This window comes from Durio zibethinus, chromosome 13 (genome assembly GCF_047325235.1).
Source record: "Durio zibethinus cultivar Kanyao isolate XHJ-2024 chromosome 13, ASM4732523v1, whole genome shotgun sequence".
In the NCBI taxonomy this organism is placed as follows: Eukaryota; Viridiplantae; Streptophyta; class Magnoliopsida; order Malvales; family Malvaceae; genus Durio; species Durio zibethinus.
Window position 1 is genome coordinate 2,302,252 of NC_143174.1, and position 14,312 is coordinate 2,316,563.

The 14,312-nt window shown below is 35.4% G+C and overlaps 4 protein-coding genes across 6 annotated transcripts; 1 reads left to right on the plus strand and 3 right to left on the minus strand.

Annotated features, from left to right (window-relative positions):
- Nucleotides 1-73: 73 nt before the first annotated feature.
- LOC111303747 (pheophorbide a oxygenase, chloroplastic-like) lies at nucleotides 74-4,030 on the minus strand. Its single transcript, XM_022900166.2, has 7 exons — nucleotides 3,330-4,030; nucleotides 2,829-3,064; nucleotides 2,588-2,714; nucleotides 1,872-2,008; nucleotides 1,318-1,477; nucleotides 566-844; nucleotides 74-482 (listed from the first exon to the last, which is right to left on the minus strand). Exons 1-7 carry the CDS (start codon nucleotides 3,747-3,749, stop codon nucleotides 228-230), a joined length of 1,614 nt encoding a protein of 537 aa, XP_022755901.2. The 5' UTR covers nucleotides 3,750-4,030; the 3' UTR covers nucleotides 74-227.
- A 1,860-nt stretch (nucleotides 4,031-5,890) lies between these two features.
- LOC111303751 (uncharacterized) lies at nucleotides 5,891-7,673 on the minus strand. Of its 2 annotated transcripts, none has more exons than XM_022900168.2 (3): nucleotides 7,528-7,673; nucleotides 6,422-6,543; nucleotides 5,891-6,333 (listed from the first exon to the last, which is right to left on the minus strand). In XM_022900168.2, exons 2-3 carry the CDS (start codon nucleotides 6,502-6,504, stop codon nucleotides 6,210-6,212), a joined length of 207 nt encoding a protein of 68 aa, XP_022755903.1. In that variant the 5' UTR covers nucleotides 6,505-6,543; nucleotides 7,528-7,673; the 3' UTR covers nucleotides 5,891-6,209. The 2 variants fall into 2 exon arrangements, with proteins under 2 accessions (XP_022755903.1, XP_022755905.1); XM_022900170.2 differs by having other exon boundaries at nucleotides 6,422-6,536; nucleotides 7,528-7,653.
- A 746-nt stretch (nucleotides 7,674-8,419) lies between these two features.
- LOC149515224 (uncharacterized) lies at nucleotides 8,420-9,402 on the plus strand. Its single transcript, XM_089742650.1, has one exon. The coding sequence runs from the start codon at nucleotides 8,594-8,596 to the stop codon at nucleotides 9,197-9,199; it is 606 nt and encodes a 201-aa protein (XP_089598776.1). The 5' UTR covers nucleotides 8,420-8,593; the 3' UTR covers nucleotides 9,200-9,402.
- Nucleotides 9,403-9,495: 93 nt separating this feature from the next.
- Nucleotides 9,496-12,085, minus strand: LOC149515225 (uncharacterized). 2 transcript variants are annotated; one of them, XM_089742652.1, is made up of 3 exons: nucleotides 11,053-12,083; nucleotides 10,745-10,850; nucleotides 9,496-10,198 (listed from the first exon to the last, which is right to left on the minus strand). In XM_089742652.1, the coding sequence occupies exons 1-3, from the start codon at nucleotides 11,058-11,060 to the stop codon at nucleotides 9,884-9,886; spliced, it is 429 nt and encodes a 142-aa protein (XP_089598778.1). In that variant the 5' UTR covers nucleotides 11,061-12,083; the 3' UTR covers nucleotides 9,496-9,883. The 2 variants fall into 2 exon arrangements, with proteins under 2 accessions (XP_089598778.1, XP_089598777.1); XM_089742651.1 differs by having other exon boundaries at nucleotides 9,496-10,850; nucleotides 11,053-12,085.
- Between the last annotated feature and the right edge of the window lie 2,227 nt (nucleotides 12,086-14,312).

Below are 14,312 nucleotides of genomic sequence, written 5' to 3' on the forward strand. Positions count from 1 at the left end.
AAATTTTATATGTAAAAAGAAAAAAAGATATAATTTTGAAACATTCCAAAAAAGAAAAAGTGAACAAAAAAAATTAAAACAAAAAGATTTATAAATTTTTAAAATATTATATATAATTATTTGTTAAGATTAATAATAAACTTAAACAAATAAAAACAAAAACTGTTTCAAGTTCCGTTGGTCAGCATTTTGTTCATTTACACTCAAATTTTCTAGTCAAACTTGTTCTAATCAATTTCGGCGTGCACGTAATCAACAAAAACAAAGTTCTTTTGTAGTTGATGCAATGCATATGCCAAACCAGCAGAAACCAGTGCAAGCATAGCTAAAACAACCCGGAGCTGGATGTCAGAAGGTATGCCGGCTGTTGCGCAAAATGCGACTGTTGTGCCGATTAGGATCTTTTGCCATGTTTGAAATGATGTGTAAGCTTGTTTACATGATGAACACTTAAGGGTATGTTGCTCGAATCTATCTAACATCTGCAAATGGTAACGAAATATTTCAGAACATGCTCAGAAGAAGCTGTTGTTGTGAATATCAGTGAATTACAAGTTTTCTATACCTGGCGTTTTGATAATACTGTTGATGGGAGAGGTTGCTGGACGCTGGTGCTGAGCCATTGGGGTTGACTGTTGCCGTGACGCCTTAGCCAGTTTCGAAATGCCAAGACAAAGCGATCAGCTTGTGTGGGTGTAAATGTCAGCTTCGTGTACTGCTTATTTACATCCTCTGAACTCTCCATTGACTTTGAAAGAAATATCTTTTCTTGACCTTGAAGTACAATCATGTCCCCATCGTAGACCTTGTTTGAAATCCAATGCTCATACCATCTAGGAAGCACCTGAACCGAGAAGCCAGAATGATTGACTTACCAATTTATACAGAAATGAACCATAGCAAAAATTGGGTACTGAAATCAAGGCTTTTCTCTCAATGTGAAACTCTGATCAGGAACCTAGATGCTGGCTAAATTTGTGGTTTAGTTGATACAGGCATCGTTTATTATCAAGGGTATCTGAAATCCGTGGTTTCTTTGTGCAAAATTTCCAAGCGCATTACAATTCTCGGGTATAGTCTACTCATTAACATAGCACAAGATTACAGACAGGTTTATATACTTCAACTAAATGAAACAATAAAATAGACCATGTTGAATAAACCTTGCAAGAAGCTCTAACATAATGTACGTAGAAAAGAAGGTATAGGGCCACGGGAAACATCATGAAAGAAATATAGGAAGGAGTAAAGATCCCCATATAACTGCAACATCAGACACAAACATATGCATTAGAAGCACAAGGAAATAGTACTCACCTGCCACCAGGCAGGCCCTGGCACTGTAAACTGGAAGAAGTTTCGAGCACTACAAACAATTGATCGTGTCTTCCCTGGAGCCATTGGTACATTGAATGAACATATCCATATCTTCCATTGCTGCTCACCAACAATAGGAAGCTTTGTGTCTATCTCTATTCTGCAGGAATAGATGGCACAAGTATGATAAATTTGAAAGAAGATCCACAAAACTTTTAAGGACAATAATACAAGAGAAAATGAGCCATTAGTCAGTGTCAAAGCAACTTGGTCCTCATTATCAACAAAAATTGATTATACGCATGAAAGACATGCAGCAAAACAGAAAGGCATAATAGACTTTAAAAGTTAAAACTTTGAAAGGCAAGCCTTTGACAATAATCTTTGATGCATTCAATTTAACTTAAGTTTTTATACGTCAGTGTATGGTATGAGTTTTACAGTGACATAGAAATATAAAATTCATGAAACCTTTAGGTAACATGGGAAAGAAGTTACTCTAAGAAGCATTGAAATTTTAAATCTTAAACACAGCCAATGGTTAATGAACTTACTTATTCATATAATAACATGGTGCAACAAACTTAGTGCTGATCTTCGGATTACCCTCATTTGATCCACCAAAGCCCCAAGGGCCACTAGACTCCACCTTAAATGGCAAAGGTTTGGCTCTGTCTCTCCTCCCTGTAACCTGCGTTTTACAATGCAGAAAAGTTGTCAGCAATAAATGACTTATGTTTCACGACTTTGTTCTTTTCCAAAACTAAGACTAGGGATTGAAACAACATTACAACAACCATAAGAGCCAGTGTGTTTCAAAATAAAATATTTTCAAGTAATTACAGAAACTTGAAAATGTGGTCTTGTACCAAAAGAAACATATTAAAATATCTTCAGTCTTTGATCTAATTAGATGTTGAAAGCAAGAGATTGCCTAGGATTAGACAGTGTTAATTTAAGTAATCTTATTGAGTTCTCAGTGGTTAAAGCCCTATTGAAAATTGTGTTTATAAAACGAACACTTGAAATTTCAAGGAAGCTTCATCTTAATAATTACTCGGTCCCTTAACATCAAAACAAATTGGTGAATAGATACTATTAGCCAAGATACAAAAATCAAGTCTTAACCAAGCCAGGAAATGAGAAAGCTAAAAAAGTCATGGCACAAAAAAGAAAAAAAAAACACTTCGTTTCACTTGGAAATAATGAATCTTTCAACTCATCACTATAACATGATGTATCTTTCAACTCATAAAGCTAGTAAAAGCACCTTGTGATGTGCAAAATCAATGTGGGAAGGATCAGAGACATTCTCCATGAGGGTATCATAACCATAGAACAGATCACGCTGAATGTTCACAGTGGCAAACTCAGGTTTTTCAAAGTCATCGGGCAACCTGAAAATCATAAGAATGATGTCTCATCAAGATATTCACCTAGATCATCTGGTCCAGTAATTGATCTAGTCGATGAATCACAAACAGATAATAAAATTAGATGCGATGATTTACATGGGGGGCTTGGTGGCACTTGCTCTTTCCTGACCATTGTCATCAGGCCAAACAAAAAGCAAGCCTTGAGACACCATTGTGGGAAACCTAGTAGCACATGCTCTTGGAGACTGAACTGCACGAGCTTCAGGACCTTGAGATGCAGCCTGAGGAATCCTGGTGCAAGATCCACATCCATCAAAAGACCACCCATGATATGAACATTGCAAGTGCCCATTTTCATCTATCCGCCCTTCCTACAAATTCAAAGAAACCAATCAAAACCAACAACTTTTTTTTTTTCATTTAGCAGCTGATACTAATACGCAAATTAAAGACAACCAAACTTTTGAACTTTAGATTATGCAGTGAATAGAAGACCAAAGGACCAGAAAAATCTAGACGCCGCAGTATGTTTTGAGTAGAATTTCAATCCAAATTCTTCATTTTTATTAAAAACCAAATAAGTAGCAACCACGATCTGATCAAAACAGAGTCTAGAAATAGAATTAAGAAACTTACTGATAAAGGAGCAAGCCTATGCGGACATTTATCATCCAAAGCAACCCATTCATTCCTTCCTTTATCAAACCAAAGCACTAAGTCACGACCCAGAAGCTGAAACGGGGTTGGTAAGGCTGGGTCCAAATCTTCAACCAAAGAAACCGGGTACCAATGATCTTTCCATGAAAACTTAGAATCTGAACTCTCTTCACCAAACTCATCACCTACCATATACTCTTCTTCTTGTTTTTGATCCGAAGTTGGTCCTGCTGATGATGATGGTGGAGCTGCCACGCGAGGTGTGAGCTTTGTGATTTTTCTTGGAGTAAGGTTCTTCCTTGGAGAAATGAAAAGGTGGGTTTTGCTTGTTTGTGAGGATGCAATAAAAGAAGTTGCTATATGGGCAGCAGAAGCAGCAGTAGCTAGAAACACCGCCATGTTTTTTTATCTTTGCTGATCTTTTCTCTATTTGAAAATTGTACTATAATTCTGATTTCTTTAATTCTTTTGAGTCTATTAAAAACAAGAAAAACGGGTTCTTTCTTTTTTTAAAAATCGAAGACGAGAAAAAAAAAAAAATGGAGAAACTTGCGTGCAAGTTTGAAATTGCGGGTCTGCAAATGTCGGGTTTTAAGACCAGGGACTCGCATCTGGCTGAAGTATGTGTCTTCCCAAAAGCCTTTGACAAGAACCAATGGAACAATGACACGTAACAGTTTGCGGCTTTCTGGACTATCTTGCAATGGGACTTACAGAGGATTAGCCGTTTGGGATGACGACCAGAAATCTGCGTTTATATTGGAGTTTGGACATGGCATTACAGCCACAAGTTTTTAACGTTATTAAGGAGTAATGGTTTCAAAATACGTGGCAAAAGTAGCCGGATTGATTTGACACGACAACTGAGTAGTTTGGCACTTGTGAAGTCGCCCGATTTTTTTTTTTTCTCATTTGACGTTTTTTCTCTCCCTTTTATTTTCTATAGACACTCACAAAAATAATAGCTATCTCATTAATCGTTACCCATCGCGAAACAAAGCAATTTTTTTAGATGTCTAATCTACCCTACCTGACCCGATCACTTACCAATCGGAGGACATTATGCCTTCAACCGTGACAACCTCCCACAGCAACCTCATGCCATATAAGCTGAACTCAGATGGCAACAAAGCTAAGCTTATTCAATGGCAATAATGCAGAAATGGAGATCCGCTGTGGAAGAATTCAATAACACTAGAAACTGGCACAATCATAAGTTAAACAGCCCATAACCAATGTGTGTCAGCAAGACACTGACATAACTCTTTCACATGTGGTTAAGATGGGGGGTCCAATCACCTCTCCGGTGATAATGCTCCACCGAGCTCCCAAATGGAGCCGTAATCTTGGGTAAATAACCCTTTTTCCCCTTGGATTATGCAAATTAGAGACCAAATAATGGAAAGTGAGCATAACTTTTTAAGCCCTAGATATGGATACTGATTATTTAAGGAGTCGACCAAACTAGCTTGAGCATAACATAAAATAATATAGGCATGACCTTAACTATAAAGAGAGTGCTATGTTAATGAAGAACAGTGAACAAAATATAGAAGTAGAAGAGAAGGGGGGGAGGATCATCAGCTTCTATAAAAGAAATATAATTTTGAGTAAGAAGTGAATACTGTAGGGGAAAAGGATACGAAAATTTTGGGAGATGTTGGATTAATACGTTGATGCCCCAAAGTCTTCAGAAAGGTCAATCAGTTGGCTCATGACTCTGTCTATATTCAGCATAAGAATGACATCCAATGATCCCCATGACATATATATGAAATCTCCTCTTCAATAAATGTTATAAAGATGCAAGAAAAGCATGCTCTGTCGCAAGAAGTGCAGGCGGCCAACCATGAAGCAATAAATTGACAAATGAGAAAGTTTTATATATAGAGAAGGGATCAACTTATACAGTGTAAAACTAAAAAAGTTTTACATATTTTTCTAAAATTTAATTTCAATAGATCTAAGAGATGAGAAAGACAAGTAAAAATTAAAAACATATATGATTTAATCTCATCCCCTACATTTATTGAAATCAATGGGTAAAAAATATGTAAAACTTTTTTAGTTTCACTGAGTAAATTGATCCTTATATATATAAACTACTTAAGAACATAACATAGCAAACCATTCTTGGCCATAAAATATCAAGCATCAAAGTACCATCCATCAAAAGTGAAAACTACTCTTGAGGGCTGTTACCCACACTGCAACATTTCAAAAGTTGCACACTCGAGTGAACGTGAATATTTAATGCATCATATTCACATTTCATGTTGTGTTAAAAATAATAACATTAAATAAATCAGGAAAAAACAAACAAAAGGGATAAGATCATGAGGCATAGAAGAGCAGAACAAAATATTTGCTTCTTTGCTCTTTCCTTTTTCACATTATGTCCTCGATTTATACGAGAAAGCAAAACAATATATTTTTTGCAGAAGTCAGTATATTGAAAGATAAGATCAACATATCAACCATAAGCGCAGGAACTCTTAGCTAGTGCACGGGAACAAGATATCCACAAAGAGATAAAAAAATTCCAGAAATCTTGCTGAGTCAATTTTATATTCCAATTCAAACAATGGAAGCAGAAGCTAATAGCGGATGTCATAATTTTTTCACATTTGAGTTATTACAAAATAAAAATTTCATATTCACTTGTCCTTTTCCATGATAGTACCAAACAAACTATCACTCATAATGCTGTAGAAAGCAAAGTGAATTTATAGATCAGCCTCCACAGATGCCTCCATTAGTCCAAAAGAATGCCCAAGTTCAAACACATTGTGAATTCACATAGTGTGCAGTAAGCATACATTCACTTACAGCCAACAGCAGTTATTCAAACAAAAAGGATCATTTCTTTGGGTAAGTCTGGTGATCAGGTCCAACATCTCGTGAACCAGTGTTTATGTAAGGCCCTCGAAAAGTTGCCTGCGGAGGAAGTGGCTTAGATGAGTCCACAGGTCTCCTGGATGTCCTGGATGATACAACCATTATTCAACTTGTGCAGGTTGATAAATATAGCTCTCAACAACACATTGTGGTTGAGAAAGAAGTGTACTTACGCAAAATAAAATGGAAATGCTAAGCCTGCAGCTGCAAAAGCCAATAAGCCAGAGGCAACCATGACATTCCGCGTTCGTGCCATTGGGATTATAAACCAAGTTCAAAAAAGAAAGACTGAGACCTAACATGTAAAAGAAATTGTTGTTAACTCCGTTATCAGTACGAAATTTTACATGTTAACCCATACATTTTAAATAACAAATAAAAGAAATGGCATTCTAGAATCGCTGAAGCTAGCTCAAACTACCTACAGAACAGAAAATGAGGGTCAAAAAGAAAACTAGAACTGCTAAGTTCATTCTTAAGAGCACTATAAGCAATGATCTAAAAATGCTGCAAAATTTCCAGTTTGAGAAGCTCAGCTACGTGTTACCAAAAAGCAAATAGAGGTTCCATATGAACCTCTATCTAACCTGCAAATCTGTGTAGACTAGCTCAGCAGGTTTTCACTCCCGCTGATTATCACAGGCATGTAAAGCACAAATCTTTCCACTGAAAGCATGAAATTTATACAAATGGTTAAGACCAATATGCCTGCAAACTTGCCTCAATTCACAGCTCAAGGATGCTCGTATATGCTAAGACAATTGGCCTCAGCAACTATCAACAGCATAATTGCCAGAATTCACTACAACCATTTTGAAATCGCAAAGTGGGATCACTTGACCAGTCCTGAAAATCGGAGATTTCCACTACAAGACACTAACCTTCACCACCAAAATTTTAAGTTCTAATTGCTTCTCTTTTGTTCCATTGTAGTTGTAAATTTTAAAGCAAACGTAAGCAGAATCAATACAAAGAAATAAACTTAAAACTACTCCATCATATTCTAGAAATAAACTTAAAACTAATCCATCATATTCTAACTTGTAGAGCCTAGGCCGTAATTATTGTAGTTTATTATTCTCAAATGAGTGAATGACCAAAAAATACAAGTATCGGACAAAATCCCACTTCAAGAATAAAAAAATAAACATAGAACAAGGAAAATAATAGCCTTTTTAAGGATAGAGATAAATAAAAAATTGAGAAAGAAAGAATCTTTAAACAAGATTTAAAGAGAAACCCATTAGGGAGAGAGGTTGTTGAATCTGAAATCAATTACCTGAATGAAATGAATTAGAATTGTAAGCCACTCTCAGTTGGACTGCAGAGAAGAAAACAAGAATACTTTATGAGTTTTGATTAGTGAAAGCGTGAAACGAGTCAGGTATAGAATTGGAGTCTTAAAGATGACACACATAAGACATAGGGCTCGTATGTGTGTCAAAGAGCAAAACCAAATGGGCTGGACCAAGGTGGACTGATCTCATGCATAATGGTTTATCCTTAGCTTCATCTTTGCCCAAAAGCCTAAAGTCGAAACATATATAGAGTACTAAATTGGTATGATTTTTAATTTTACAATCTTCAAAATTTTGGCATACCTTCAACTTCTAGTCTTTCGATTTGTTTCTTAGAAATCGTTTTCTAGGGATTTTCCCTTCAATGGTATGATAAATTGGTTTGTGATTTTCCCCATTTATCATTTATTCTATTTTATTTTTTAAAAAATAATACACATCATTAATTTTAAAATTAATTATTTTAAATTTACGCAGAATTTCATTTAAACACGCACTTCAAATCTTTTCGATACAAAAAAACTTGATTTATGAAAGATAAAGGCCCAAACCCATTTATCTAAGAAGCCTTCTTCTTTGGTAATCTCGTGGAGGCGCTTCTATATTTAGAAAGCCAGCGGAGGCGCCTCCATTTATGAAAGATAAAAAGGCTCAAACCTATTTATTTGAGAAGCCTTCACATGCCATCTTTGGTAATCTCGTGGAGGCGTCTCTATATTTAGTAAATTAACGGAGGCGCCTTGATAGGGCTAAACACATGCTATTAATTTTAAAATTAATTATTTTAAATTAACGTAAAATTTCATATAAACACACATTCTAAACCTTTTCGAAAACTTCCGGACGTGGGAAGGCCTGCCCACTCATGATGGAGGCCCAACCCACTTGCCTGTGAAGCCTGACATGCCAACCTTTGAAACTTAGAAAAGAACTGCGCGGCGCCCTCGCTAGTAATGGGCTAGTGCTCTTCTCCGATACCCATCTAATTGGAACCTTCCTTTGCAAATTCCAACTGCAGCTCCAAAACTTACCATTCTTTGTCTCACCATGTCAACCCCCACACCTTCCACCACTCCAAACGGCCGATCCTCAAGAGTTTTCAGCGAATCAGACGAAACCCAGATCCTAAGATGTTTAATCAGAGCCACCAAATCCGTTTCTCCACCGATCACAACCGTTGGTACCCCAACAATCAACCGTATCGTCAAGCGTCTCAACTATCAGTTCACTCCTTCCCAAATCAACGACAAGGTCCGTAGACTGAGAATGAAGTACCACAAACATGCAAGAACCAAGTCCCTCGTAAGAACCCATCACGACCGAAGGATATTCAAGCTTTCAAAAAGAATATGGGGCAAGAAAATAACCCCAAAGAAGGCAAAAGAGCGAATGGAAAGTGGAAAGGGATATGGAGTTTGGGATTTGGACAAGTTCCCTTATTTAGTGGCTGAGTTTTCGAGGGTTTTGCCTGACAATGAGGTGTGGAAAGAGAGGATGAAGGGGTTGGAAGAGGAGAAGTTGAAGAAGATGGATCAAGAATGGGTATTGATAAAGGTTGAAGAAGCTAAATTGGTGGCTAAGAAGGCTGAGTTGATGCAGAAGCAGATTATGGAGATAATGGGAGAAACTGGGTCTGCCAATGGGGTCCTTTAGGTGTTTAATTGCAGTTTTCATTGTACTTCAACTTTCATCAATTGACTTAATTGTTTTGTTTGGTTGGCTATTGAGGGTTGAACTGCAAACTGAGGAACAATTGTAGGATTTTAAGGTTAACAATGTTTTTTGTCCAGCTCATTAATCCAAATGTTGTAAATGAAGTTGAAAGTGTGAAACTTTGAATTATTTTTGAGCTTTCATATCCCCTTTATTTTTTTTTTTCCTTATTTTGTGCTGTTTTCAGCTCTGGCTTTTGCCACATTTATGAGTAAACTATAGCAGCAGCATTTTGAACTGATGGGAAATGACTTTCAAATCTGGAAATACCTTGTGTCAATGGAAACTTCAAACTACTATGATGCTTGTTACAGAGATTACAATGGGTAATTCAAGTTACAGAAACCTGGAAAAAACTCTAGATTTTGCCACAAACCAATGCTTTTTTACATGATAATCTCTGTAAATTAGAAAGGAAAAAATTCCAATTACCGAGCTAGAAGAGAATCAGTGGATTTTTCTTTGGGATAGAGGAAATGAGGACTTTATAAATCAGAGTTTAGCACAGTAAGAGGGAATGGAAATATGGAACCCCCACACAAATAGTCTCCAATAGAAGGTTAGGAACAGCAGAAGTTATATCCGCAATCCTCTCCTCCCCTAAGCATCTCCTCCACTAAGCATCTAACCTAAAAGCCAATCAAACTGGTTATTGGTAAAGGCCCAATTGAACGTACTTTGGTCATTTCGTGTAGCATCACTGTGTTCAGTATTGAATATATCATTAGCACTACAGTCCAAGGGCTGCGTGAAAGTATAGTCTCCAACAATTTGGCACTCTCCATGTAAATTGTTAAATCCGTACAAGCGTATGTTGCTCATTTCATAGTCATCAAATTGGGCAATAAATTCATTCAATCCCGCAGCAGAATATACGAGGTCAGGCACTGTCCCAAGCGCAGCCGCAGGAAACATCTGACTAATTTCATAACCTTCCAACTGAATCCAACAATAGGTTGAAGAGATCTCAAACATAATCAAAATAAAAGTAAAAGATGTACTAAAGAGTAAGGAAATCACATCCATAAAGACAATTATAGTAAAAAAAAACACTAAAATAACAATATTGTTGCATAGAAAAGTACTTATAAACTTCTTCCCACAAGGAATATAATTCAAACACCATAATTCATATTGCATACATGAAAGTTTCAGTAAAAATTAGTCTAACTAATAATTGGAAATCAAAATAATAGAAGTTTGTACGCTTCACATAGCAATTAATGTCAACATGCATGTTTGATTAAATGAGGAAACAAATTCCTTATTTAAAGAGCTAAAAGATCAAGTTAGTATGTCTAAGCTAGAATTATTGAAAACTTATAAAATTTACCAGACAAAAATTTATCTTCTTGGGGCATATAATTAATTAGAAAGTGAGTGCAAAAGCAAAAATAAAACAATTGGCATACTCATCCTCATTCTATTTGCCCATAAAAAAGTTCATTGAACAAACAAAAACAGTGCAACAAAATGTGACCGTACCCAGTCAATCGTAGATCCTTGCACTTGTGACTGCATTCCATGATAGTCTGTATGCTGCAAATTATAGGGTACCATACAAAGGCTCACAACAAAAGGCAGCAAAATTCTGTTTCAGAGCCACCAAAAGTTAGGAGATAGAGAATATAATTTGTTTTTTTCATAGTGTCCAAATCATGGTTTTGAGTGTAAGTTCAATGATGAGTCATCCAGTATTGGATCACCCAAAGCTAGAATATTAAAAGATCATTTTATGTTTTTTCTGATCAACTAAAATATAAATTGAACACTTAGAGGGACAAGAGAGATGCCTGTGCATTTTGGTGGTTCAAAGACTCCATTTGCTCATTTCCGATGTGCCGGAACTCCATGTTCTTAGGCCTATTTGTTTCGATCACCATTTCATCAATCCCCCCGATCATGAACTTTCTTTGGTCGAATCTATATAACTTGGATTCCATTTCCTCAATCCCACCAAACTTCTCGAGTCCATGGAACTCAGTTGGCGTTTGCGGGTGCATACGGAATCCCTGCTCAATTCCATTGAATCTACGTAACTTAGCTTCCATTTCATTAATCTTGTCCAGGAATTCCTTCTCAATTATCTTGAGTCTACGTAACTCAGCTCCTATTCCATTAATCTTTTGGTCCATGTTCTCAAGTTCTCCAAACTTGAGCGCTACTGCCCTCAGCTTTTCCAACTCCTCCTTCATTTTGCACATATAGAAAAACAAAAATTAAAAGAAATTTCTTAAATAATAAGAACTAGAAATGGATATGTAAATAGATCTCTTTTAATATTGCCTTATGCTTTTTCCTACAATTTCTATCAGCCTCAATCTTTTTGTTTCGTTTTTCCTGCGGGGTTAGGGTTGGTTTGCGACCCCTTCGTTTTCGTCCACTGGGAACTTCTCTCAATGCTCCTACAGGGTCCAGCTGACTCCCATTTGGTTCAGAACAGAGCAATCCTACTTCAATACCCGGTTGAAAACTCAACGGCTGGTCCTGCTGGGAAAACAATTTGCCAGAGAGATAAGGTCTCCGAGCTTGAGCCTGTGCCATGTGATGCTCCATTTGATTTTGAAGTTTCAATTTCTAAGGAACTTACAAAGCTATGACTTATGAGCAGGCTGCAGAGACATCAGGGATTTATGTACTGGTGTGGCTCAAATAAGAACGCCAGTAAGTTTTTGGCCTATGTCCAGCAATGGAACTGAAGAAAAAGGGAAAAAGTGGTGGTTAAATAAGGACAAGGTAGACAGTGTCCAATGTCAAGCAATGGAACTAAAGAAAAAGGGGAAGCGTGTTGAAAATGGTGCTAAATGAGATGCCTATGTCCGGCAATGGGAACTAAGAAAAAGTTTAGACAATGAGACATTCCCATCCATTGATTGGTTTAACAAAATCGTGGTAAAAACATTCGAGTTTTTCCCTAAACTACAATATTTTGTAATCTTATAATAAACTTTATTCCAAAAACCAGGTAATATTGTGCAACTAAATTTCATGTCAACATACACGTTACATTTTTTCCTCAAACCCCTCCTTGGCTGATAAATTTGCGATTATATATCTCTTTTTTTTTTTTTTTTTCCTTTGCCAACAATCAAGGCATTGACCTTTAAAAAAACATAAATCTGAATAAAAAACGATTTCTGAAATAACATTTTCCTCTACTTAAAATAGTCTAATTTCTAATATTGGCAACTCACAAATTTATAATCAATATCTCCTGATGCTGCCAGTTTTTGAAAATTGACTACCATGCTACTGGCTTCTGAAAATTAGCTACCGTTTGGCTTGCAAATACCCCGTCTAATTCAAGAGTAGAATGTGCATCGTCCTTGATTTCCCCATTTCCTTCCACACCTTGATTTAGTGATTAAAGCTTTAGGATGATGAGAGCAAGCCATTTTTAATTAAATTTTTGGTAAATTATAATTAATTAAATTTTTTTTTTATCTGACGTGGAGTTCATACATATAAAATACCTCATTTTAAGAATTAAATTTAAAACTACTCCAATTTAACAAATAAGATTATGGAGTGCCTTGGTTGGAGAAAAAACTCCCAAACATTCGACCTATCTGCAGATCTACCTATATATATTTAATTTTCAGATGGACAGCTCCCGCTCCTCTTCCCATATTATGCCACGAGACACCTTAAATCACTCCAATCTCCATTGATTGAGTAAATAATAAAGTTAGTCTGCTCTCTGCTTCGAAGCACATAATTATTATTCATGCATCAAGTCCACTTTAAATTATTAAAAACATTTTATTTTAATATTTTAATATATTTAAATTAAATTTTAAAAAATAATTAGTTAATAAATAAAATATTTCGCATTTGAAAGTCATTATCAAATAGTAGGAGCGTGAGTTTAAATTTGGAACACTATTTTTACTCTAAGAAAGAAACAATTAAATTTAATTGGTTTATATTATTCTTCCACTCATAATAGATAATATTTAAAATTCTAAAATTTAAATTTGCAATCCTTTTTTTTATCCCAAATGTAACTTTTTATATAAAAATATATATATATATATATATATATATATATATATAACGGCGTAGAATCAAAATTTTCGAAATTTCTCAAACTGTCTGACCCTTCTTTTTTTTTTTTTGACTTTTTTGTCGGACAAATCCAAATATATATATATATGACCGTAAAATAAATATCTGAAAAACACAAGTTGATCTTTTAATATTTTAGCTTTGGGTGATTTAATACTAGATGACTCATCATTGAACTTACACTCAAAACCAAGATTTGGACACTATGAAAATACATATTATATTCTCTATCTCCTAACTTTTGGTGGCTCTGAAACAGAATTTTGCTGCCTTTTGTTGTGAGCCTTTGTATAATACCCTATAATTTGCAGCATACAGACTATCATGGAATGCAGTCACAAGTGCAAGGATCTATGATTGACTGGGTATGGTCACATTTTGTTGCACTGTTTTTGTTTGTTCAATGAACTTTTTTTTGGGCAAGTTGATAAATTTTCAACTTGGGCAAATAATTAATCAGATAGTAAGTTGATAAAGTCTTGACTGGTCAATTTGATAAATATTGAAAATATATCAAAAAAGTGACTAGACAAAACTGTATCAACTTGGGGCACATAATTAATCAGAAAGTAAGTGCAAAAGCAAAAATAAAACAATTGGCATACTCATCCTCATTCTATTGACCAAGAAAAAAAAAAAGATTCATTCAACAAACAAAAGGACCATATCCAGTCAAGCACAGATCCTTGCACTTGTAACTGTATTCTATTATGGTTTGTATGCTGTAAATTATAGAGTATTATACAAAGGCTCACAATAAAGGCAACAAAGTATTAGTACGAAACAAAATAATAAAAAGTGAAAAGATTAAAAAAATAATAAAAAAGAAACAAAATCTTGTATAGGTAGAAATGGTTCAAGATGATTAGTACGAATCGGTACAATTGATACAAAAAAATGAAATGATACAATAATCCTAATGTATCAATTTTTTTTTTCAAAATTCATATATACTGAGTTACCAACTAATATCATTATGATAACT